Source organism: Acanthochromis polyacanthus, chromosome 20 (genome assembly GCF_021347895.1).
Source record: "Acanthochromis polyacanthus isolate Apoly-LR-REF ecotype Palm Island chromosome 20, KAUST_Apoly_ChrSc, whole genome shotgun sequence".
Taxonomy (NCBI): Eukaryota; Metazoa; Chordata; class Actinopteri; family Pomacentridae; genus Acanthochromis; species Acanthochromis polyacanthus.
In genome coordinates this window covers 28,873,244-28,900,684 of record NC_067132.1, presented here as the reverse complement: position 1 = coordinate 28,900,684, position 27,441 = coordinate 28,873,244, and the positions used below count along the sequence as shown (strand labels likewise).

The 27,441-nt window shown below is 40.2% G+C and overlaps 1 protein-coding gene across 5 annotated transcripts in view; it reads left to right on the top strand.

Moving 5' to 3' along the window:
- Positions 1–27,441, top strand: part of dpp6a (dipeptidyl-peptidase 6a) — a 290,499-nt gene that overhangs the window by 179,303 nt on the left and 83,755 nt on the right. For all 5 annotated transcript variants that reach the window (XM_051940642.1, XM_051940643.1, XM_051940644.1 and 2 more), the window contains one exon: positions 10,354–10,468. In XM_051940642.1, the coding sequence (XP_051796602.1) occupies positions 10,354–10,468 (115 nt within the window). The remainder of the gene's footprint in view (positions 1–10,353; positions 10,469–27,441) is intronic.

Here is a 27,441-nt window from a genome sequence, read left to right as displayed (position 1 = left end):
GATTGTCCAAATGGGTTTGGATGCAATCACATCGCACTGATGTTCTTTGACCTGTAAAGCACAGAGCCGGAACAGGCAGCTGATTTTTTTTCTTTATTGGAATCTTTTATTCAAAGATTAAAAGTCAGATGGGGAAAGGCGTAAGAGAAAATCCATCTGTGCTTAAAACCATTTAAACAATCGGAGAGGATTTCAACTTGAGATAAATCTGCTCATATTTTTTTTTTTGCAAAAAATGAAGTCTGTTTGAGGAGGATAAAAGGAAGCAGATATACTAAATCCCTCTATTTGAGGTTTGAATCACATCTCCGCTCTGTAAAAACGATCTGGAATAACACCTTGACTCTGTGTTTGTATGGAGAAGTCGAGGTTTGCTCAAACAGTAATTATAACTACTATCACAAAAGTGGCTATTAATCTCAAACAATACAGATAATCATCAAGTGTAATTAGTAAAAAAGAAAGGAGTATCATCTTCAGATAAATTATTATTCATAATTTACAAAGCATTCTTATTTTCCAGGCACATTCACAGCATGTGGTTGCTCTAATTATGTGTATCTGTGTGGTTTACTCTAATATAATTGAAATTCATTCTTGTTATAAAAGCGCAACTTTAATCTCCATCATCTACAGCCAGTGGTAACGGTGTTGCAGTATTTTTTAGTTCATCAAAACTAAAACAGTCTCCTGTTGACCCTCATGTCACATCTGCTGAGCCTGGAGCTGTTTTCTTATTTGAAGTCTTTAAGTAAGTGTGGACTGAAATGCTTAATGATTACTGTGTCCCAGCAGTTGCTATCATCTTGCTCCTGCTGCTCACTGCATCAGACCTCGTCGTGCTGAGAGACGCTGCTCTCATTATTTTAAGATTTGCGTCTGTTGTTGGAGAGTCTGTGCTCCAGCAGACCTCAGGTTACAGGTTTGATCCACTTAATTGCCAGACTTGTGCCTGTTAGGAGAATGTGCCACGTTGTGTCTCTCAAAGTGTCAGTGAGAAAGGACCTCAACCTGGAGCTGAATTAAAAGCATATCACTTAAAAGCTAAATGCTTACTGACTCATTACATTCGGCTGCTGTTCTCTTACATTTTAGCTGAAAAATACACTGCTTGCTGCAGTCTTTTGTGAGCATCCCATCTCTCCATCGGTATGATATCAGAAGAATTCACACAGAGGTTTTTCCCTTTTATTGCTTTTGGAACATCATCATAGTCAACATAATTAGTTTTTTGAGAAGCCTTTACGAAAAAACAACCGTTCATGTCAATGTGAAAAGAGACTTCAGTATTGTAAATTAGTTAAAAAATATAAAATGAGTCATCAAACATAACACAAGTGCAGACAGTCGGTTCAAGAAAGAACACACTTTATGAAATGGAGATCATTTGAGTGGAGTGACATCAAATACTGCGTAGCATCACACCATCCCCATTATGAAGCATGGTGGTGGCAGCATCATGACATGAAGCATGGTGGTGGCAGCATCATGACGTGAAGCATGGTGGTGGCAGCATCATGACGTGAAGCATGGTGGTGGCATCATCATGACGTGAAGCACGGTGGTGGCATCATCATGACATGAAGCACGGTGGTGGCAGCATCATGACGTGAAGCACGGTGGTGGCAGCATCATGATGTGAAGCACGGTGGTGGCAGCATCATGACGTGAAGCACGGTGGTGGCAGCATCATGACGTGAAGCACAGTGGTGGCACCATCATGACGTGAAGCACGGTGGTGGCAGCATCATGACGTGAAGTATGGTGGTGGCATCATCATGACGTGAAGCATGGTGGTGGCAGCATCATGACGTGAAGCACGGTGGTGGCAGCATCATGACGTGAAGCACGGTGGTGGCATCATCATGACGTGAAGCACGGTGGTGGCAGCATCATGACGTGAAGCACGGTGGTGGCAGCATCATGACGTGAAGCATGGTAGTGGCAGCATCATGGTGGTGGCAGTATCATGATGTGATGCATGGTGGTGACAGCATCACGATGTTCAGATGCTTTTCAGCTGCAGGCCCTGGAATGCTTCTGAAGTTAGACGGTAAAATGAATGCAGCAAAGTATAGGGAAATCCTGGAGGACAACAAAAGAACAACAGACTGCACTAGTCTGCAAAAGAACTGCGATTTGAGAGACGATTTGTTTTCCAGGAGGATATTGACCCGAAACAAACAGCCAAGGCTACACAGAAATGGTTTAAAGACAGCAAGGCAAATGTTCTGAAGTGGCCGAGTCAGAGGCCAGACCTCAATTTAGCTGAGAATTTAGAGTTGGACTTAAAAAAAGAACTGTTCACTCATGATCTCTGTGCAACTTGATGGAGCTTGAGCGGTTTTGCAAAGAAGAATGGGGTAAAATTGCAGATGTGCAAAGCTGTGAAAGATCTATCCACACAGGCTTGATGCTGTAATTTCAGCCAAAGGTTCATCTGTTCAACACTGACTTGTCATGTTGCTTATAGAAAAGGGACAAATTATAATGGCCACAATTCAATGTTGAAAAGCAGTAAAAGGGGCACACTTCTTATAGGCTCTGTAATGGTCCCCAACAGCTGTATTTTTCACTGTGTCATTAGGGATCTTATATGAACACTTAAAGGCAGTGGTATTTTGGTACTGCTATTAACTTATTGCACTGTATGTGGAGATGTCAGAGATTACATTGCATTAAAGTAGCATTAAAGTATAGAAAATAGGCTGAAACACACATGCAGCAGCATGGAGGGCTTCAAATAAAAAGATGCCTGCTATAACTACAGATTTAATGATCTATACGGTCACTAATGCTGGAGGCATCATTTTCTTGTCCACGGGGAGAAATCCATGCAGCCCAGACATGCACAAGGCTTGATAGTTTGAGCTGTTCAAGCAGCACAGGGAGATGGGCCAAGCCTTCATCTGTGGCTTCCATAAAGCTAGCATAAACGGACCAGTGACTCATGCCGTACAGCTACTGTAATGACCTGCTTCTTGTCAGATCTTGGTTTTATTCTTCAGACCTGACATTCTTTTCCCTTTTGTATTCACTGTGCACTTTCTCGTAGTGCATCGGCAAGTCAAGACAAAGCAGAAAAGTCTTGACTGTATTCTTAAAGTAAGACAGATTTGCTGTAACAACTCAAATACAGGCCGGCTGCTCTGTCCCCGTTGGTGCTGCATGTTCTGTTGCAGGATTTAGAGTGAGCTCTTGGGAATCTTAAGTTGATATCGAGCCCGTGTGACCCAAGAAATCTGTTGGTTCGCTGAAGTAGAAGGATGCCGGATGAAAAGCAGGCTCCTAATGAACTGAAAATCAGCAACGCTTGTGACGGCGAGAGCTGAAAAACACTTGAAGGGATCAACAGGAGGAAGCTAGTTCTCAGGATGCTTTTAAGGTGCTCTCTAAAGCCCACTTGGCGATGAACAAGGAGAACCAGAGTGATACGACTGACGCAAGATGTAGGTGGCTGCATTGTACACAAATAGAAGGAATCACTTTTTTTTATAACGTTCCTTAGATGATCAAAAGGCTTCTTCGGAGATTCTGCTGTGGATGAAAATTACTGTTTGTGTCAGAAACTCCTGGCTTCCTGGTTAATAATCATTAAGTTTCAGGACTAAAAATATGGACAGACTCACTCTCTGCAAGCCTTGATTCCAACTATGGCTGGAAAATATAGTTTCATGATGTGCGTTGGTCACATCACAGGAAATGTAATTGAAGTCGGCCAAATTCTTCTTATTATTAATTTTTTTGCTGTTTTGTACCAAAAGAAAGCCCTCGCTGTGTTCATTTTCCGTGACTAATCTAGAGAAGTCTGTCTGATAGAACATAATGAACTCTTTGATTTGACTTCTTATTTTGAGGGAGCTTTTTTTTCTCACTTTAATTACAAGACACTGAGTCTGTTGACACACGACCTCCACATGTGTTCAGCGAAATGAGCGAGGAACAGGAGACAAACACTGAAAAGGAAGATTTAGCTACAAAAAGAAAAGGCAATGCCAGTTGCATGGCTGCACAATTGATTGAATATTAATTACAAACAACCACTTGGTTTCAACTTGGGTAAATGTGACATTTGAAAATCTGACTTGCTGCTTCTACTGTAGCCTACGTGTGAGGAACGTCTATAAATGATAGCATCCATTAATGAGGTATTTTGGGTACACTTTTTATGTGTAATGTGCCTGTTGGAGTTCTTATTTCAATTTCTGTTTTGATGAAGGCACCGTGCTTTTGTTTGTTTAAATGTGAAAGGGCAAAAATATTTGTTTTCTGTCACTAAAATCAATGAATAATATCGATGAATAGGCTAATCATGATCTGAATATTTGTCAAAATAATTGTTATTGTCATTTTATTCATAAATGTGTAGCCATAAGGAAATATTTTGACTTGAGATGGATGACTTAGGCAAAAAACTCCTCTGTTCTTCATCTGAGATGTCTTGAAAATTGTTACCCCTCCATAAGGTACCACAGCAAGTTTTAATTACCATTTACATCAGCACCATGAAGCCTGTATGATGAATGCAAATTCTAGGTGTGTGCCATCGCTAGTAAAAGTCATTTTTTCACCTTTTTTTAAACTATTATTTCTGGTAGTTTCTATGAAATTTTGTTCCCCTACAAAACACCCCAGTGGTTCTGGAATGATTAATTTAATATATACCATTTTTTGAAGTTCAGTTTGCCTGTTGGCATAGAAGTCGGTACAATATTGCCAAAGCATCAATGAAACTATAACATACACTACCAGTCCAAAGTCTGGGGTCACTTAGAAATGTCCTCATTTTTCAAAGAAAAGCATTTTTTTTCTTCAATGAAGATAACATTAAATTAATCAGGCATACAGCTTAAGCATTGTTAATGTTGTAAATGACTATTCTAGCTGTAAACGGCTGATTTTTAATGGATCATCTCCATAGGGGTACAGAGGAACATTTCCAGCAACCATCACTCCTGTGTTCTAATGCTACATTGTGTTAGCTAATGGTGCTGAAAGGCTCATTGATGATTAGAAAACCCTTGTGCAAATATTGTGAAGAAAAGTGAGTTTTCATGGAAAACGTGACATTGTCTGGCTGACCCCAAACTTTTGAATGGTTGTGTGTGTGTGGACATACCAGCATTGGAAACTACACAAAATATCGCAAAGCTAGCTGTCAGAAAGCGATGTATTAAACCGTATGCATGGCTGGGGCGCTAATAGTTCAACCACACACGATTAAGCCACAAAGGACGGAAACTTCAGCAAGAATTGATGTCACTTCTTTGCTATTCCTGGGCTCGGAGAGAATAATCACTTATTCAGTCTGAGTAAGGGTGCAGACGCAGGCCGAAAACCTTGCCTAACCTTCCCGATCAGGCCTCTGTGATCTGTAATTATAATAATGATTGGACTAATTGGCTAGACCTTATGTGCTTAAGCAATGGCGAGGTGATTACAAGTGACTGGCAGAGGAAGGAGAAGGGGAAAGAGAGAGGGGGGATATAAAGAGAACAGCGAGGAGACAGACATCAGAGCTCGCAGGAAGAGTAAATAAATAAAATGTTGGGAGGCTGCAGGAGAATTCACTGACAGGAAGGCTTGAAGCGTGACCAAAACATGACAGAAAGAGTAAAAAAAAAAAGAAAAAAGTATAGGGTGCCGTGGTTGGATCCAGGTCCAAACTCGAATAAAAACAAGTTCCTGCCGTGTTCCAGACCTCAGTATCTGTCATGTTTAAATCTGCAGAGCTTGCACAGACATCATTGCTGTTGATTCAACCCAGAGAGTGTAAAACTGCAGCAGTGTTCCAAATGTTTCTCCAAGAGCATGGCTACAACTATTTACAAGAGTTCTGAGCAGCCACATGGAGCACAACTGCTCGATCAATAGCACACAATAGATTAAGATGCATTTAGCTATTCAGTGTTGCATCTTTCTGTTGGAAGCAGGGTGGCCTGATACTGGGGAAAAAAACTGACATTGGAATCTGAAAATACAGAGAAATTTTCAACATGATGATTTGAAACTGCTTTTCTTTCAAAAATGACGACATTTAATTGTGACCCCAAACCTTTGAACGGTAGTGTGTGCCTGTATGTATGGAAGTGCTGTTTGCAGATTTGCAGATTTGCTCCAGTGTTTAGCTTTTAGCTTGTTCTATAGTAGTAGTGGTAAACATTTGCAGACGGTTGAACTTTTCTTGCTTCTTCAAGATGTCAGTGAAGACCAAAAGGCTCTAATTTTTTGATAAAGTTTTCCTTCACACCACGTTCACAAAGGTTGAGTGAACTTAAAATACAAACTTTTTTTTTGTACCTGGAATGGAGTTGTCGGTCTAAGATACACTGTGACATTTGATGCTTCGCCGAGCAGCTGTGCCGATTCCTGTATGACAGATAACAAAATTGCATGCAGGTTTAGATGTGCCCTTTTCCTTTTACTACTTTTTGCAACACACTGTGAGTCATGCTGTACCCCTTCTGGCGAGAGATCTGCTTTAGTTTAGGTTGCCCTGCAGTCTGGATTTTCTGAAGAAAAAAAAAAGCCCACATTCACTCACACGGAGATAAGACTGTTAAATTTAAGATGCTGTGATGGAATTGTACCCGGCTTTACTGCGTTATCTACAGTGCAGGGCTATTTGCATACAGCACATGCATCGCACACAGTTTTCACATTCCCATTGTTGCCTGTGAGTGGTTGTCCTCCATAGAGCAATTTTCCTTCAGTTTCGTCACCATTTTCTGTACCATAAATGTGTCACATACTGCCACAACAATGTGCATCGGGCTTCGTGCCACTCTCGTATAATCTCTGATAGGATTTTAATTTCTGCTGAAAAAATAGATTGTTCCAGAGAGACAGCTCAGCGCGGAATTATACAAAATAAATCACATTAGCCTGTCAGCTCATAACAAGTTTTATCAGTGGATCTCTGCAGTGATCCCTCAGAAACAACTGAACTCATGCCTGGGCGTATTTGTTGTTTAGGTTTATAGATCTATTCATTGCAATAATTGGCTCCAATCATTTTTGTCACTTAATCGGCCTTAACGTCAGTTGAGTTTCATTAGATGAGGCAGAGAACCGATGTCGTGCCGCTGCAGTGTCATCGACTCATTTCTGCTTCAAACCGACTAGCAGCATCCAACTTTAAATGTCGTCTCACCATTTCTCAGCTTGTTCTGTAATGTTGAACCAGCGGGAGTTATGTTTCTGCTCAAATGCCAAGAGAACTCACAGAACAGAGCCTTTTGTCTGCCAAATCTATCTGTATAACTGTTGGATATAATGTAAATGGTGAATACTTTGGCACAAGTGTCTCTGAGTAGAGCATCGAGTGTCTTTTATGCTCTCTTAACCTTTGCTTCATTTTTATCCTCCAATAATTTATTGTAAGTCGACTGTATAAAGTGAGCTGCACAGTGGATTGGTGGTTAGCACTTTCGCCTTGCAGCGAGAAGATCCTGGCCTTCTTGGGAGCTTTCTTCATGGAGTTGGCATGTTCTCCCTGTGCATGCGTGAGTTTTCTCCGGGTTCTCCAGCTTCCTCCTACGGTCCACAAACATTGATAACTCTAAATTGTCCATAGGTGTGAATGTGAGTGTGATTGCTTGCCTCTATAAGTAGCTCTGATAGACTGGTGTCCTCTGCCTTCACCCTAAGTCAGCTGGGATAGACTCCAGCCCCCTGTGACCCTAATGAGGATTGAGAAGTGTGTCGATGATGGATGGATGGACGGTATAAAGTGTGCCATTGATTTGATGTCACCATCTCATATGGATACGTGCAGATTATGCTTGTTTTTTCTGTTTTGCGATTATAAGTTAGCTGTCATTTTTGGCATTTATGCCATGGAGTATTAAAGCTGGAATCTGGCTCCCAGGGTTACTGTCATTTTCTGAATTTTCTCAATGTTGGATGACTAAGTTGGAAAAGTTTCAAGGTTTGCATGATAATGTGACACCGTGCGGTTGAACTGCATGCACAAAAGAGAAGGAAGTGTGTTTTCAAATATCTGATTCTTTCATTGTAAGCTGTATAAAAATATGTACGTTAAATGAGATGAAGATGAGTCAACTTAGACTTCAAAGGCTTAACAAAAAGTGCTTTCTGATCGCGAAAGACACTACCGTTCAAAAGTTTGAGGTCACTTAGAAATGTCCTTAGTGTTCAAAGAAAAGCTTTTTTTCCAGTGAAGATAACACTAAATGAATCTGACATACAGTCCAGACATTGTTAATGTGATAAATGACTATTCTAGCTAGAAACGGCTGATTTTTAATGGAATATCTCCATAGGGGTACAGAGGAACATTTCCAGCAACCATCACTCCTGTGTTCTAATGCTACATTCTGAATGGTGTTAAAAGACTAATTGATGATTAGAAAACTCTTGTTCAATTTAATTTAAAGGTATCTTCATTGAAAACAACTGCTTTTCTTTCAAAAAATAAGGACATTTCTAAGTGACCCCAAGCTTTTTAACAGTAGTTTGATTAGACGTGATAATCATAAATCAAAGAAATCGATGCAAACTGTTATTTCTAAGAATGTAGGGCTGCAAAATTAAGCAGATATTTACAATAATCACGACTTCAGTACACCACAGTTACATGGAAATGATCAACGGCGACATCCCCAATTAAAATGCAACCACATGTAGATAGCATCACCTCTTGTTCCTCTTGTCTCTGCTTGAGGTGTCCTTCCTCGTGGCCATACTGCTAACTAACTATATCCTTCTTCTAATGACTGTGGGTAATGGGCAGCTTGGTAAATAGCCCTGATTGCTCTTATCTGCAGTCTAATGATGTCTTGGTCTCTTTTCAATTAAGGTGGGAACGAGGTCACTAAAAGGCTTGCTTCATAGCTCAGCCATTCGGCTTCATTAAAGCCTTAGCATGTATTCATTAGCGCCACAGCCACAGGTCCCAGAAGCGTTTGCTCTGCTTCACTCTTTCATCCTCTATAAACTAATTAAGAACTTATTAATCCTTCGCTAACAGCTTGGGCTTTGGACCCTTTTTGCAGAGTCCCACTTGGTTGCAGTTTTTTGGTGCCGGTTTATCTTTGTGCGAGGCAGATCGCTGATGAGAGAAACTTTCCGGCCTGCTTGGTCTTAAAAGTCGCACATTGAGCCATGGGGCTTTTCTTTTTCCCTCTGGGTGTTTTGTTTGCTAAAGTACCTTAATTTCATCTCCGGCATGCTTTAGCTTACACAGAATTTAAGATTTCCAATAGATCTAATGGAAGGCTTTGTCTGTCTCTGATTTCACCATTTCTGCAGTGGTTGCATCTGCAGGAGTTTTTATCGTATTCTTACATTTATATTATTCAGTTGATTCTCAAGTTGCATTTCGTAAACTTGCTTTATTTGTAAGAGACTTCTACAGAGCGCTAATAACTGAAAAACTGCTTGAAATAATTAGTTTTTGTAATATTATGGCATCAAAACCAGGTGTGAGTATTTCACTTTAAGGTGCAGAACTTTAGTTCTTAAATGAGATAAAGCTGAGTGCCTCCATCTATAGACTGGAAGCTTGGAGGGCATCCAGACTCATCCATAGCTGCTGACTCAACCGCCTTGACTTGTTACTGTAATATATTGTGTAAATTTTGTGCTCATTTAATATTGTTTTTTTTGTTGAACACGACCACCTGCTGCACATCACCGCGCGACAAACGCACTCCGCATTATTTTGCGCATTATTTGATTTAGAAGGAGCCTAAAGCTAGCGCTCCGATCTGTTGTTCCCCATTTCATATCCTGCCATGATTCGACGTCTGGGGCCCGTACCTGTTCTTTTAAAATTTCATTCACATTAAAGTTCATTTGTTTCTGGATTTGTGGGTCAGAGGAGGGAAAGAAGGAAAAGAAAGGGGGAGAAAAAAGCCTCAAGGTTGCTCATAACTCAGAGTCATTTTGCCAACCCCAAAGCTTCTCCCTGCGCTGTTGTCAAGCATGCAATTCACCGACGTGTCGTGGACTCCATTTTTATCTGTCACATTCGTTTGCGCGTGATGGCCGCTGATGCTCGGCTCATTAGGAATTCTCCCCCTCCTCCTCTACCTCCTCTACCTCCTCCTCTTACTGCTGCTGCTATGTGTCTCCTTGAGAACCGAGAGGCTGCGACTCTGCCTCACGTTCGTCCTTGACTGGCATCTTTTTTTTTTTTCCTTTTCACGAGTTTGCCATTTATACCTCCTCTCATTCCTCCTCACTTTAAAGATGTTTCCTGCCTAACTTTTTATCGTTCCACGCCACCTGTTGTTCATTCCATTTCGCTCACGTGCCGACCTTTTGTGAATCTGATTCGCCGATTTCTGACTGACCCTTTCTTTCCCTCCTTTCTGTCGCTTTCCGTAGGAGCTGGTGGGCAGCAACCCTCCGCAGAGGAACTGGAAGGGAATAGCGATCGCCCTTCTTGTCATTCTGGTCATCTGCTCGCTGATCGTCACCTCCGTCATCCTGTTGACACCAGGTACGGGACCGGGAGGGGTCCTCTACACCGTGCACTACACATCGCTCTGTTTACACAGCCATTATCATGCACAGACATGCCCATTAGCTTTCACAATCAATCCAAGCAATGCAAAGAATAAAGAGTCAGTGCAACCCCCATGCAGCCAGTGCAGTGTCACCCGCTATAATGTCACTTTTAACACCCACATGAGTGTAACATCTAGTGAAGGTCAGAAACCTTCATTGGAGTCCACATTACCTTCTTCATAAACACCACTCCCGTATGTCTCCTTCGCTTAGCCCATTTTGGACTCCCTCGGTTATTTTAAGACTTCTGATTTTCACAGTGACCTTCAGGATTTTCCGTTTGCAGGTTTAGATTAAAGTTTAATCAATAGACCAGCTGTTTAGATTCGGCCTCATAAAGCTCCTCGATATGGTTTTTATGCACTGCCAGAGTCCAATCCGTCAATTCGACTGTCACTGTGTGTGCGCTGTAATTCAGTTACAAAGACAGTAATCACTGTGCCCTTGTTTATGATTTACTGTCGCAGAAAATTGCAGGTAATGCGGCCTTGAATAGCCGGGGGTGTGGTACCAAAGCAGGGTCAGCGATTATCGAAGAAATCCAATGTTTTCGTACGTAATCCTCGGGGATGTAGACAGGTGTCCGAGTAAAAATACCACCACAGTAGGGATTTTTTGAGCGACGGCAGGTGTCAAAGCAACAAGGCCTGATAGCCATCACTGCCTCCTCCCTGTGGCCTCTTCCTGTCCTGGGGCGTTTGTTATTGGACTCAGATGAACTCGGTGCCGCCTCCAAACAAGGCGGGAAAGCGGGAGTCGGGAGGCAAGCGGAGGCCGGGCAGGTGGCGTCTCCATCTTGTACCTCGGACTAATCTGCCCCCCCTCGGCGTTGACTTTGTGTGCTCGAGCAGAAACCCTGTTCAGCTCCAACTCTTGAGACAAGCTGTGGACCTTAAAGCTACTGCACGGCCTCAAGCAGACTCGCCCGTTAAACTGGGAGATAGCGGGGTTTTTTGATGATTCTGGGGGTATTAAAATAAGCTCTGGGCTTGTGAAAATCTGGTGCTGAAAGTTTGGTGCGGTTTAATTAGGTATCCTAAGCTCCATGAATCATTCCTCAAGGACACTGGTTTGTTTGTGCAGACGGTTTATTTCACTCCTTCTGGGGGTTATCGTGTTGAAGATGGACTGTTAATTGAATCCATGGATTCTGCAAAGTCAAATATATTTTGTGCTTGCAGAGATAAAGGAAGTGGTGACTCTTAACTACTCTTCGGATGTTCATGCCTGACTTGTTAGTTATGTTTCAATTAACAAACCAGAAATCTGGAAATAGCCTTTTGGTGTTGCCGGCTTCTCCTATACGACACATACATTATTTTGTGCAATTGTCCTATTCCTTATCAATAGTTACATAAGATGTAGGCCAAAGACCACCGCCAGTAGCTGGTTATCTATGCGCTGAAAAGAGGTAAAAATCTAGACTTTAAATGTTCAAAAGTAGGAAAAAATGACCTCAGAATTAACATGTTGTGTCTTGTTTATTTAAAATTCTCCCCTGGACATTCATTAGGCCTCTAAAATATTGTCTCTGTGAATGAAAATTATGTATTTATATTTTTTCTTCCATGAAAATAATCCATATCAGCATCAAACTGGCTGAAGTAGATTTAACTTTGATGTAATTTCGACTCCGTTGGAATATGCAAATCTACTCTCCACTAGCTGCAGCTCAAGCACACCAGCTCACTTTTAACTCTGTTCAAATGCTGTAAAACTGGGCTACACAATGGAAATGTAGTGTAATATTAAAGTAATTCAACAATATGTGGTGGAACTACAATCCGTTTCTGCAGAACATAAATGATACAAAAAGGCCCAAGATGCACATTGACATGATTGGTTCCTTAGACTAGTTACATATACGCTACCATTCAAAAATTCAGACAATCTTTTGTTTTCCATGAAAACTCACACTTGTATTCGTGTGCTCACTTAACTACACAAGGGTTTTCTAATTATCAATGAGCCTTTCAACACCATTAGCTAACACAATGTAGCATTAGAACACAGGAGTGATGGTTGCTGGAAATGTTCCTCTGTACCCCTATGGAGATATTCCATTAAACATCATTGATTCATTTAATGTTATCTTCATTGCAAAAAAATAAAAAAAGCAAAAAAAAACAGCTTTTCTCTCAAAAACAACTCCAAACTTTTGACCAGTAGTGTATATAACTGTGGAAGGCTTCTAATATTGAAAAGACACCATATGGACAGGTTAAAAAAGTTAAAAAAAAGAATCAACAACTTGATTTTCACCAGATGGGATCTACAATCTCTACAAAATTAGACGTGCAAATAATAATTTGTGGTTTTTCAGAGAGTTACTTGCCCTGAGGACCTGCTAGAGAATTCATGCCGATACATACTCGACTTGCTCCGGTTTAACTCGGTGCTAAAACCTTGTGGGAAGCTTTTACAGAGGGTTGGATGCTTGTGGTTTGGAAACTTTTCACATATTCAGCAGCAATATGTTTGCAGAGGCATCAGTATTCTCCAGGCAGTGCTTCCTGATGGGTCGATCAGCGTCTCAAACACTCTTCCTCGATATCTTCCTGTCATCAGGTTTTTGATGAGGCTGCATTTGACAATTTTTGCGATTTTCCAAAACTGGCAGTCCAGTATTCACATCCATTTTATACAGTAACTGACTGGGTGTGATAGCACAACCAAGTAAGGCAGGTTTAGACTTCTCTTTCAAGCTCAGCTTTTTCAGTCTTTGCACAACTGTGAACAACACCCTCAACTTTATGCTCATTTGGCCACGTAGCACATTTTGGATCCTGTTTTTTCATGAGCCATAGCACCTTTTGCACTACATAATTAATAATTTAAGCCCTAATGGATGCAAGATTCCACTTAGTGCGCTTAATAACTAAGAAAGTGTGCATAGAATTGACTTTTTCTCTTGTCGGAGAAAAACTAATATGTGGAGAGTCTACAGTGCTGTGGTGTTCGAATTACAAATAACTGCTGAAGAAGGCGTTTTGTTTCACACACTGCAGATGACGATCCCCAAAGACGCAGTGAGCGTTCCATTATATATGGCTCGGTGGTCTATTCAGGCTCCGTCAGTGGAGAAATTGTTATCTCTGCTTCTTAAGACGAATCCCTCCGTGTGTGACTGTGAAGAAAATGGGCCGTGATTCTCAGTCGCTGTTATCACAACGACTTGTTTTGCTGCAGTTGTTATAAATCAGTCAAGGGATGCTTGGCCACTCCTGTGTTTGAATGAGAAACAAATTACATATGAGGAAATAAGGTAGTTGCGACTGTTGCTTAATCCTAAAATGATCACTTTATCTGAAAAGAAAAACTGTCAGAAACTGAATTTGTGTTTGAGTAGTTCTACAGAATAAAGGTGGGTTATTAATCAACAGCAACCAAGTATACTTTTAAGCAACAGTCTTTAAAACCAGTTTTATTTTGCAGCGTGAATGCGCCCATGAGTGCAAGGTACACCACTAACACTTTCTAAATGCTTTTGGGAGATTTTCCTATTAAAAGGCTATTTCCATTAGTCATTCAGAGCAACTTGTTTTGCTCTAATTACACTTCAAGGAGAAACATTTTGGGAACAAAGGTGCCCCACTCTGAGCAGCAAACTGTAGCGGTGCAGCTCCTGCGAGGAGTTATGAGATAGCATGTTGTTTCCACTCAGTTAGGAAGAGGCTTTGTTGATGGATGTTCCCTCCCAGACAAGCCAGCCAGCTTCTAACTGCATCCGACAAGCACTTTGTTCTCACACACATGCACTCGCGCTCGGCACACACGCAGGGTTTTGGACTCCTTCTCCCTTCTCCCTCCTCTGACAACCCACATCTGCTGTAACCGATAGCTCCACATTGCTAAGAGGTTGCTCTGTTCTCTACGTCAGTACAACTAGGTCAGATGTTCGCTATTGGCATCTGGGTATTCCTTCCGACTGAGGGATGTCAGGCTGATTGACAGAGTGACAGCTAACGGAAACTGTGGGAGGATCACATGCCATGCTAATTTGGTGCAGCTGAAAGCAGCCAGTCACAGAGATGATGGCGTGAAACTGAATCTCCAATTATAGCCTCTTAGGCAAGAAAAATTGCTCTTTCAGTGGCATTTAGTATTATGTACTGTACATTCATGTGTGTGTTTCTGTTTGTGATTGTAATGAGATTTTAAACATATTGTAGGCCTTATTCATGATTCTGACATTACACAGCATGGCATTTCAAACCCTGGATCTGAATTTTCTCAATAATCAGCCGCATTCAATCAATGATCGGTGGATGTTAAAACTCAGAAGTCCACATTTTTTTTAAAATGCTGACATTTTTGACCACAAAATTGGCTTGATTATATTAGTCACTCAGTTACAGGAATGCTGTCTGTCTATGCTTCAGCTCATCTTCAGAAACTAAGCTGTAGTTGGACACCATTGCCTGCCACAGAAGTCTCTGTCATGGTGCCCATTGGTAGCTAAACCACCACAATGTTTTATGTTTGCTAACACAGAGCTGATTACTTTTCAAGCACCTGCCTTATCAGGTGACTACAATGTCAAACACGCTTCTTTTCCGTACATGAGCTCTGTTTCCACAGATGCAGTAAGTCTGAGTCAGAAAGAAATATGGACCAACCGCCTGTCTTGGCTCGGGTGCAGCCATGCATTCGGTACTGAGTAAATACTGTTACTTTCCCTCAGAACACAGTACAAAATATGCTCCTTTAATGAACCCCTTTGATGGATCTGATCTGTCAGTTGTAATTTACCATTTATTTTCAATTTATCTTCATTTGTTAAGGAGCTCCTGCCTACCAGTTATACACTTGGTTGCTGCTATGAAGCAATGGTTAGCATTAGAGCAGAGAACATGGTGCCAAAGCTTTGGTTCTGTCCTGTAGGCCCAGTGATCCACCACTGATTTCCTATATTTACTGCAGAGCCCCACGTATTTCTGGTTCTAAAACCTAACAGTGTAGAGCTTGAATGTTTAAAGAAGGGGGTGATATGTTCCTGCACGTTACAAGAAAAATATTAGAAATACTGCAGCGAGTTCAAAAGCTTCAGTTTGTGTCTGTTTATTCAGCAGAGGTGCACACATACACACACAGATCTCTGCAGCATCACAAATCAACTTTTATGTCTGCTCTCTTACTTCTCTTTTAACATACGGTTCGTGATGTTGATGCACCAGGATGCATCGTCTGTGATGTTTCCTGGGGATCATCAGGTGATTCGGGTCTTTTCAACATCACACACCGTCACCTAGGCGACCCCGCGGGGGTTGATTAAGCCCCGCCTGGTGTCCAGGTTGCGCTACGCCTCCCACAGGCATCTGTTATATAAAATGTGTATATGTCGGCAGAAATACAGCTATTTAACGTGACTCAGGGAGATTTGAAATGTCAAAGACTATAAAGTTGTTCAGATTTTGCTGTTTTTGTGCTAAAATTTGAGATTTTGAAGAAACACAAGAAACAACTGAAATCCTGTTTGGTGATTATTTCCTTTGGTATTCCTGTGGCATCACACAGCCTCTTTAAATCGACACTGATGTGTGCATTTACACACATAGCACAGCAACAAGAGCCTTATGAGACAGTAAACAGTGCTCTGTGTTCTTCTAGCACATCAGATTTCAGGTTTGTACAGACGAGTAGTTTGTGCTAAAGCTTCTTTGGATGAATCCTGAGCTCCATTAGACCCGTCAGGACAGCATTATTAAGACAACACAAAAATTTTGATTGTGTTATGGGACTGGAGTTACGTCGGTGAACTTTCTAGCAGCTGACATCTTTGTGATTGCAGGTAAACAGTGTTGTTTCTCCTATTATTAACTGTGGCACTGTCTTAAACTTGAATATGTGTTGCTTAAAAGTTACAAGCGAGTTGATTAAATGTCATTCTGTTATCACCAGTCGTTCCAGACCTATGATCTCGAATGAAAATCAGCTCATCTTATACACAGGTTTTTTAATAATCTACTAAATTGCTATGAAGCGACTGAGCTTTAGTTTCTGACTTTGCATTTTAAGCGGTGAAATGTAAACATATCAAGTCTGAAAATGCTGGAATCCCATTATAAATCTGTCCATGGTTGGTGAAGCAACCGAACACTGTCCAGGTCCGTGAGTACAAATACCTTAATGACTTAGTGCAACTGTTAATAATACACTTTGGTGTCTGGCAGCCAGAATTCTGCTGCATTAAGCGTTCGGCTGGATTTTGGCTTATTTTGTGAGTAGCAAAACATGTCTAACCAGTGTTGGGCTTTTAGTTTCACTTGTGCATCGATTCTTTATTTCATCAAAGAGTAAAGAGCACCTTTGAACACTGCTGGTGGTGATCGGAAACTTAGAGAAGAAGACACACACAGAATCCCTGTTTCTGGTCCAACTTCTACAGCTGGCACATTTAAACTTCTCCAAACTAAGTTAAACCTGCAATATGGGATTTTTTTTGTGGCCACTTGGGGGAAGTGGGAAGAACTTTGTCAGAACTTTTTTGTGTGTTTTTTTCCCACTGAAAACAGCTGTCTGCAGTGGATGAAAACCCCACTATGGTAGCTGTGAGACTTCACCAAAACAGTAAAGTTGCAGACTGTGAGGCTGAAACAATGAGCTGAAAGATGCTGACACACTCGGTTAGAGCTTCGGGGAGCTGCGGCCGGGTGATAAATCTCATTTTACCGACTTTACATTGCATTGGCACCTGGAACAAACCAAAACAAAAGTCAAAACAAGCCAATATAAAACCCACTTCCTCAAAAGATATTCCCCATTGCAATAAATCAACATACACTGAGCCGTACTTCCAGCCACTTCAGCCCATCTTACCAGATTCGATTTCCCCATCAGCAAACCTCGGATCCGGGAAGGAATTAAGGGCGAGAAAATGACATAACACAGCTACAAGTTTGCATATAAAACCACTCTTTTGTTCAGTCTCCTTTCCAGGTGTCGAATATCTAGTTTCACTTGAAAAACCAGACTATGATTAGCTTTAATTTTGTTGTCGGCACTGAAAAATTCCTGTCTTTGGCTCAGCCGCATAAAAGACGCTTAAATTTCCAAAACTCCAGCTTCAGCGTTCGATCGAAGCGTCCTCTGCATTGTACTGAAAAGAGGTTGTACATTAGCATATAAACTGCTCATTTTAACTGACCCTGCTGGGGCTGCTGGTTCTCTCTCTTTTTTCTTTTTTCTTTTTTCCCTGACTAATTCAACATTTTGCCAGTGATCACAGCACTCTGTGAGGATGAGATAAAGACATACTTAAATACAGAAAATGGATTTGCCTTTAAGGGATTGCCCCACATATAAAAATGTAAATTTGAACGTAAACTTTGCACATGTATGGCTTCATCTTTCCAGCGACTGCTTTCCTTTCGGAGCCATAAATCGAGTGAACATAACTCATTATGAATTCAGCATTTATCCCCTCTAAACCTCGCCATCTGACAGGAGGCTGCAACTTATGTGCGCTATTATGCTTCCCCGCAGCCTATACAGTCTGGCAACTCTGATAATCACACTCAAAACTCAACTGATGCACCAAGCAGATGCCTTCAAAGGTGTTTTTGCCCCCCATGATGAAATCTGGGCGGAACTGAGGCTCAGCCGGCGTCGGTCCATCTGCTCGGCACAATATGCCGCACACACGGAGGATGTACAAGTTTGGAGAATGATGCAAGTCATTGTTGTGCCGTTGCAATATAAACCCGCTTTGATTGGTGAAAAATGGGAAGTCATATTTTTGTTTACTTGCCGGGGAGAAGAAGACGAAGAGAAAAAAAGAAAAAAGCTCTCTTTGCTCATCTGTGTGTCAAAGACATTTTCTCAGACACTACTGATCTGATGTAGACTCAGTGGATGAAAAAGGGACCGGATTTGCACCACAAAGCAAGGTGACATATCACCATTACTCAGAGAGGATTGGTGGAGGCTTGCAACCGTCTTGTTTGAGAAGAAATGGATGTGTAGGATGGATGCTATGTAGAGCATCTCGGATGGCAAAGCTTCCATTTTCAATCCGAATACCAGCAAGTATGTTCTGTTTGAGCAAAGCCAAGCTGAAAAACTTTTCTTTCATGTTCTTCTTGAGAAATATTATTCATATTTCACCTCTTGAACTGTAATTTTTTTACTCTATTTCCTTATAACTTGGATTTATTCTATTTACAATGAATCTGGTCAACCTTGTCCTCTTCTTACATCCCTCTGTGTTTCTTTTGCACAAGTCGCCACCTGGATTTAACTAAGCAAACGGATAAGATTCTTCCATTGGATAATTACTGCAGTGATGAATACGTTTCAGCTTCAACAACTTATTTAACTCTAGCTGATGCAGTGAGGAGCTTCTCATTTAACTAAACAACCATATTGGGAGACATATCCTGTGGTCATGGAAAGGATGTTAATCTGTCTCATAAGGGTCAAACATCTGGCTTGCATTAAGCAAAGAAAACAACCAAGGAAACTACTAAAATCAGGTTAAGAACCGTCCAACACATTATTAAAACCTGAAGGATAGTGGAGAACCATCATCGTCGAGGGACAAATGTGGTCAGAACAAAGTCTTAGATGATCCTAGGAAATGAAGAGTAGAACTCACTGCTATGTTTAATAGTGAAAGTAAGAGCATTTCCAAGGATCCCAAAGGATTGGGACTAAACAGTTGTAGCTCTAAGAAAACCACTCATCAGTGAGGCTAATCAAACAAAAGGCTTCAATTTGCTAGGTAGCATCAAGATTGGACTCTGGGGCAATGAAAGAGCACTGTTCCAAAGTGATGGGGGCATCAGGGTAAGAAGAGAGGTGGGTGAAGTGATGCCATCATCATGGCTAGTGCCTACCAGCCTGTGGGGGTTAGGGATATGATCTAGGGCTGGTCAGGTTCAGCAGCGTTATTTTCCCAAAGAATGAAGTCTGTTTCAAAATCATGACTGACCAGGTCTTTCCATCAGTCGAGTTTTTCTTCCCTGATGCCATGGACATGTTCCAAGATGACGATGTAAGGATTCATGGGGCTCACATTGAGAATGAGTGGATCAGGGAGCATGAGACGTCATTTTCACATTATGGTAGAAAATGAATACCCCTCTGGATAGGAAAAAATGTTGTGACATTGTAGAAGCTTATCGAAACGATGCAACGGCGAATGTGTGTCATTCTCAGAGCTAAAGGCGGTCCACTGAAATATTAGAGTGCGACTTTTCTTTTTGGATGAGCAGTGTATGTTGTCGTGATTCTCTCTGACTCTGCCAGATAGCCAAGACAGTGGTCCTTCTGCAGTAGGAGGAGTCCGCTAAATGTGGAGGTTACTTACCTTGACATTGTGCATATTGTAGACAAATTGCATTTGCAGTCTTCAAAAGAACCAGATGGTTGAAGGTAGATCTCTGTGTTGGGCTGTTTTCTTTTCAGTCAATCCCTGCACACAACATTTTCACCGTTCACTCCTATACAATATAAAATCTCTCGGATTTTGTATCTTTTCTAGTCTTGAAAGGAAATTGCACTACTTTCCTGTGCAGTAGTAATGAGATGCATACCTGCCAATACCAACGGCACAAAATTAGTTACATTCAGTAAAAACAGGATTCTCTGTGCAACTTCTCACAAAATGCAGGTGTTTTTCAGCGTGGAAATGCATTACTGTTGATTCATGCTCTATATAAATAATATTTAGATTGTCTGCTTTTTTCTCTTTTGGTGTTTCATACCTCCCAGGGGTATGCGGAGTTGGTTGCATTAATAAATTTGTCATTGCAAGTTAGACAGTGTGCGGGAATCTGTTTGTACCTGCCTCATGTAATAGATGAGCGAAGAGTTCCCTTGGGTTTAAATCACAGCTTGAGGACAACACATTTCCATAGTACAAAATGAAACCGTAGCACAGGCTAAATCAGGTGTGCAATTGTCATTGGATAACTGGTTGAACAGGGATTTTGAATTAAAAGCTGGACGTTACCATGATCCGAAAGCCTCTTCTAAAGGAATTAAATTAGAAAGAGTATCAAAACAAACATTGGTTTAAGGTGATAACCCAGAGGGAGCACAACAAATACATCAATTATTTCTGTCCGTGAACTAATATCACATCAAAAACAAAACAAACCTCTGCAATTTACAAGAACATTCGTAAGAATGAACTTTTATACAACAGGTCAGCGCACATTTCATGCAGGAAAGAATGCTTTTTTTTGGGGATTAGCTTACTTTAACTGCAGAAAAGGGAACAGATATGTCTCCTTGACCCAGAAGCACCAGATTTCTGCAAGTTGTAAAGCAGAACTTTGCTCATTTGTTGTAGCCAATTCATTTTTTTCCCGTCTTTATCAGAAACAACTGAGAAATGTCTTTGAATATCAGAATAACATGAAAAATTATGTTCGGGCCCAGCAGAATAAATTAACGCAACAGTTTTTACCAATCTTTTTGAGTTATGAGAATTTATCATGAAATTACGCTGAACCAACAAACTGCATGGATTCAGGGGAATGAACTTTTCCACTTCTATTTATAACTACCAGTCTCAACCATCTGAAATTGTCCTGGTGTATTTGCAACTTGAAATCCTGAACTCAGGATGAAGCAGCATTAAGTTATCAAGCCAATTTCATTAAGTCACCTTAACTTGAATTTATTTTTAAATCAATTTACACAAGAATCTCAGTTTAAATTACACACAATTACCAACATCATTATGTCAACCCAGCCCATTAAAAAATGTTGACTTAAAAGGCTTATCTAAGTCAGGAAATTAGATTTTTTTTTTTAATCTTGCAACAATACACTTAATTAAGCAATGGGAATAGGTGCCCAGAGTTACTTTCTGTGCACTTGTACAGTAAAAACCTGTTTTAATCTTCTTCTTAGCTTCATTTGTTGACTTGTTGCTTTGGGTCCCGTGAGACCAATCCCAATCCCAATGCAGTCTTGTACCTCAAAGTTCTCAGTAGATGGTAGTAGAATTAGCTGTTAGTGTTCTTTAATTACGCTCCTAAAACAGACTGCCGAGGCTCTGCGGGATCACCAAATGAGCGGTGGCGTCTTCTGGGTTGTCAAATTGGCTCCAGCTTACTTTTTAGTGGCGTGTTCCATTGGAGTCAGCATTGAATCCAACTGTCCACTTTAAATGGATTTCATTCAGGGAGTCTTTTCTCTCCACTGACTCCCATCCTGAGCAGCTTTGGAGAGGTTTTTGACTATTTATCTGCCAGCCTTTCCAAGGATTCCCAACTCCTAGAGTAGTTGTGGTGCTGATTTGGCTAGAAACACCTCAGCAGCCAGCCTCAGTTTGTTGAACTTTTGCTTTCCAGCCACGTTGTTACGTACCTCGGCTTCTTCTTGCACTCTTAGGGCTTCACCGTTGCATCCTCCCAGAGCGCTGTAAGCTCGGTAAATGAAATGGAGTGAGGCCGACCGTAGCGCGAGGTCTGGTCTGAAGAAGTCTAAGTACAGACGGCAAATCCCTCATTAAGCCAGTTATGAATCCTTTGAAGCATATGAAACCCTTTGAATTGCAGAGAAGTTGTAATTTCAAAAGAAACTGTTTTTTTTCCCCAAAAATAAACATGAAAAACACTGAGTAAGTTGATCTTTTTTTTTAGAAAGTTACTGAACAGCAGCTGAGATCATCGGTTTCCATTATTTATTAAGATCTTTAGCAAAATTCTGAATATTTGCAGTTAACAGCTACTAAGATGCCTTTTGTTTATGTTTCTAAACATGTTGGTTATTTTTCACTTTTTTTGGTATATTTTATAAAACATTTTATTAACAATGATATTTAGAGCTGTACTTGTGTTTAGATGTACACTCTTTGAGTTGAATAAATAACACTGATATACATATAAGGTTTCAAAATTGGATCATAGGTACAGTTTTCGCCCTGCTGTGCTTTAAATGTTTTAGATTCTCTGCAGACATTTGGTTGTCTGCAGTCTTGTTTCTCTGACATATGATCTAAAACATGCAGTTGTTGAGATCTCACGCTGATCCAACAGCTGACATTAAACAGTTCTGGGGTTTTTTTTTTTCAGCAGTGTCTAATGTGATGATATTCTCATGACAAGAGGAAGATGTTTTGTGTCATTTTGTTTTCCGGCTTCTGTCTGAACCTCCCCTTCTTCCGTCCATCTGCTCTTTAGCAATGATTTCTCCACAACTCACAGATCAAAGCGTGTGTCAGATTAAAATTAGGGGACATGGCGACCGTTACGCCTGCTGAGGAAACATTTGAAGCTGGAGCATTTAGAAAAACCCCTTGTGTCTATAGTGTGTCCATCACTGCTGTGTGTTGCTGATGTTAATCCCCGGTTTGATCATGAGCTGATCTGTCTTAAGCCCTAGCAGTTTGCAAATACATGATATGGCATGTTGGATAATGGTTTTTCCATCACTGCTGATACACAAAATCATTTCTAAAGCCTGTGGAATTGTTTTGAACACCCAATTGTGGTTGCATTTTTATGCCATTAACTCCAAACACATCGCACATGGCGACGTATGCAGAGTTTACCTGACTTTTTGATGAGGTAGAATTACAGAAAGCAAACAAAACATCACAACCATAACACAAAAGAAAAATGAGAAGTTTTTGTCGTTCCTCCTTTTCTTTGCAGTCAAAAAAAAAAAGAATGTAAAACAAAGAATCCTGTGAACTGGAAAAAAAAATGGGCACAAATGAGACATCAAAAACTAGGCACAAAATATAATATGACATACAACGTGACAAAAATGAGACACAGAATGACAGATAGGAGACATAACTGTCACAATGAGACACAAACAGAATGTCAGAGACAAGACACAAAGGAATAATCAGACAAAACGGCACAAATGTTACACAAAACTGAACACAACATGACAAAATGACACACGAAGTCCACAAAACAACATAAAATGACAGAAGTGAGTCACAAAATGACATTAACGAGATACAAAATGACAAAAACGAGACACAAAATGACAAAAACGAGACACAGAAAAACAGATTTGTGCCACGATGAGGTGGACTTCTTTTTCTTTTGGTAAGTCCCACACCAGCTATTGCATAGATTATTCCGGTGCATTCATTAATGCTCTGAATAAAATCTAATGTGGTTTTTCGCTCTTAAATTTTTAATTTAATGCCATCTAAAGGTCAAATTTTAATTGGTCTTATATTTTGGTTTGCAAATACCTGCAAGATGAATGATATCAGCTGTATTTAGTGAACTTTGTGAGGATGTTTGGATAGTGATATTAGTGTTTTGCTCAAAGCACAGCCTCATAAAATCACTAACGTGACTTTGGACTTCAAGTTAGACTTCACCACAGCTTTGCCTGTTGTTAACGAGCATTTACTCCCACGTAATGTCACTGTGACATTCAGTCACATTTATCAAACCATTGTAATGACTGCATGATTATAGAAACAGTACAGACACGCTGCCCTGATATGGAGTCCACAATGAAAATGTATGAACTTGCAGGATGCTTTAGTGTCTTAAAACTTAAACTTGCAATGTGAAACTTTTGTTTCCCCCTCCTCACATTGAGAAGAATCACACATTGTCACATATACATACATATGCCTTTTTTAGACCGCAACCTTTGGTCAAAACCGCTTTTTTTTTTTTTTGAGTTTTCTTAAATGAATCCACCACATGCTCCGCCATACTCCTACGCGTTACCCACTGAGTGGATGACTCATAAAGACCTAATTTCAGGCCCACATGAACAATAATCATAGCATGAATGCTGAATATAAAACAAGTTATTTTTCATTCCACAGTGTGAAAAACAAACTGTGTTTTCAATCATCGTTTGGCACCACAAACAGTCATGTTGTAGCTGATGACACCCTGATATTTAATGGAGCAAAAGTAGTATTATAGAATAAACATTTGAAACCCTAGCTACTTAAAGACTATTAAATGAATTGAATAAACCTTTAATATTAAAAATACTTGGACATATACACACGTGGACAAAATTGTTGGTACCCCTCAGTTAAAGAAGGAAAAACCCACAATTCTCACTGAAATCACTTGAAACTCACAAAAGTAACAATAAATAAAAATGTATTGAAAATTAAATAATCAGAATCAGCCATCACTTTTGAATTGTTGATTAACATAATTATTTAAAAAAACAAACTAATGAAATAGGGCTGGACAAAAATGATGGTACCCATAACTTAATATTTTGTTGCACAACCTTTTGAGGCAATCACTGCAATTAAACGATTTCTGTATTTGTCAATGAGCGTTCTGCAGCTGTCAACAGGTATTTTGGCCCACTCCTCATGAGCAAACAGCTCCAGTTGTCTCAGGTTTGATGGGTGTCTTCTCCAAATGGCATGTTTCTGCTCCTTCCACATATGTTCAATGGGATTCAGATCTGGGCTCATAGAAGGCCACTTTAGAATAGTCCAACGCTTTTCTCTCAGCCATTCTTGGGTGTTTTTGGCTGTGTGTTTTGGATCGATGTCCTGTTGGAAGACCCATGACCTGCGACTGAGACCAAGCTTTCTGACACTAGGCAGCACATTTCTCTCCAGAATGCCTTGATAGTCTTCAGATTTCATCGTACCTTGCACACTTTCAAGACACCCTGTGCCAGATGCAGCAAAGCAGCCCCAAAACATTACTGAGCCTCCTCCATGTTTCACCGTAGGGACAGTGTTCTTTTCTTCTTATGCTTGGTTTTTGAGTCAATGAACATAGAGTTGATGTGCCTTACCAAAAAGCTCCAGTTTGGTCTCATCTGTCCAAAGGACATTCTCCCAGAAGCTTTGTGGCTTGTCAACATGCATTTTTGCAAATTCCAGTCTGGCTTTTTTATGAGTTTTTTTCAGCAGTGGTGTCCTCCTTGGTCGTCTCCCATGAAGTCCACTTTGGCTCAAACAACGACGAATGGTGCGATCTGACACTGATGTACCTTGGCCTTGGAGTTCACCTTTAATTTCTTTGGAGGTTGCTCTGGGCTCTTTGGATACAATTCCAACGATCCGTCTCTTCAATTTGTCATCAATTTTCCTCTTGCGGCCACGTCCAGGGAGGTTGGCTACTGTCCCGTGGGTCTTGAACTTCTGAATAATATGAGCCACTGTTGTCACAGGAACTTCAAGCTGTTTAGAGATGGTCTTATAGCCTTTACCTTTAAGATGTTTGTCTATAATTTTTTTTCGGATGTCCTGGGACAATTCTCTCCTTCGCTTTCTGTTGTCCATGTTCAGTGTGGTACACACCTTTTCACCAAACAGCAGGGTGACTACTTGTCTCCCTTTAAATAGGCAGACTGACTGATTATGAGTTTGGAAACACCTGTGATGTCAATTAAATGACACACCTGAGTTAATCATGTCACTCTGGTCAAATAGTTTTCAATCTTTTATAGAGGTACCATCATTTTTGTCCAGGCCTGTTTCATTAGTTTGTTTTTTTAAATGATTATGTTAATCAACAATTCAAAAGTGATGGCTGTTTTTGATTATTTAATTTTCAATAAATTTTTATTTATTGTTACTTTTGTGAGTTTCAAGTGATTTCAGTGAGAATTGTGGGTTTTTCCTTCTTTAACTGAGGGGTACCAACAATTTTGTCCACGTGTGTAGTCGTATTTTGTCTTGAATAAACTTTGAAATCAAGAACGTTAAAAAGTGCAATTTGGGTGGAATAAACTGTTGAAACTACAAGTAGTGTTTAGGCTGAAATATCCTTTGAATCTCAGACATCAAAAAGTACTTTGTGTTCAAATTAATTAGAAATTCTAAGTACTTTTGTGATTGTCCCTACACTGTAAAAAATAAAAAATACAGTAAAATTCTGGCAGCTGTGGTCACCAGAATGTTTTCATATTGTTGATTTTAGAGTTAAAAAACGTGCTTTATTCCATATTTTACTGTAAAAAAAATATTTAACCTTTAAGAATTTTAAAATTTGCATGAAAATACAATATATGATAAAGTTTTTGTAACTTCCATTATCAGCACAACAGTTAGTGGATTTAGCAATATGTTTTAATTTTAGCAAAAATTGCAATTTAAGCTGTCATAAATATTAAAGCATATGTCTGCTATTAACATAAAAGTACAGCAATTTGACCGGTACAAGTTGTATTTTTTTACATGTAATAAATGCAGAAATTGCCATGCTGCTTGTTATAAATATTGCAGCATGTTTCCATTATCAGCACAACAATATGCACATTTAACTGGTAAATAATGTATTCTTTTCCAGAAGTAAATGCAGAAATTACTGTATTGTTCTACATATTACAGCATTTTTCCATTAAAAACTGTGCAGGAGTGAAGGAGAAAAAAACAAACAAAAAAAAAACACCATTTTCTCCTGATTACCCTGTTTATGGTGATTCCATGTTATATAAACTGCATTAAACGGTTTTAGAGTTTACAGATTTTTACTGTCGTGGTTTGAACGTTTTTCACTGTTAAATGTACAAACATTTTTTACAGTGTAGCGGTAGGTGGTGCCATCTCGAAACTAAAGTCTCTAGAAGTGCAGGAAAAGTTGCTCCAGAAACCAGATTTAAACCCACAATCAATTACGGAGACATTTCCCTGCTGTCGATAGCTTTAATCAGCTTTGTGGTAACTCGTTTGCTCAGGTCTTGGAAGCAATGGGTGTTCGTTTTTAAGTATAAGTCTCCCTCTCTGGCTGTTAATGCAAGAAGCGCCGTAATTTATGGAAATGCTTCCTGAATCGCTGATATCAGAGTTTGCAAGCACTTAAATGCATCATGTTAAAGCAGACTGCTTCTCAAACACATTAGACAGTGACATTATGAATGTAACATCTCTGAACATACATATTGGAGATACAGAGCTGTACTTACATGAAATAAGGGGGAAGTACGAACCAAGCGGAGATGGAATTATGTTTTACTGCCAGGTAGAGAAACAGATTCAGT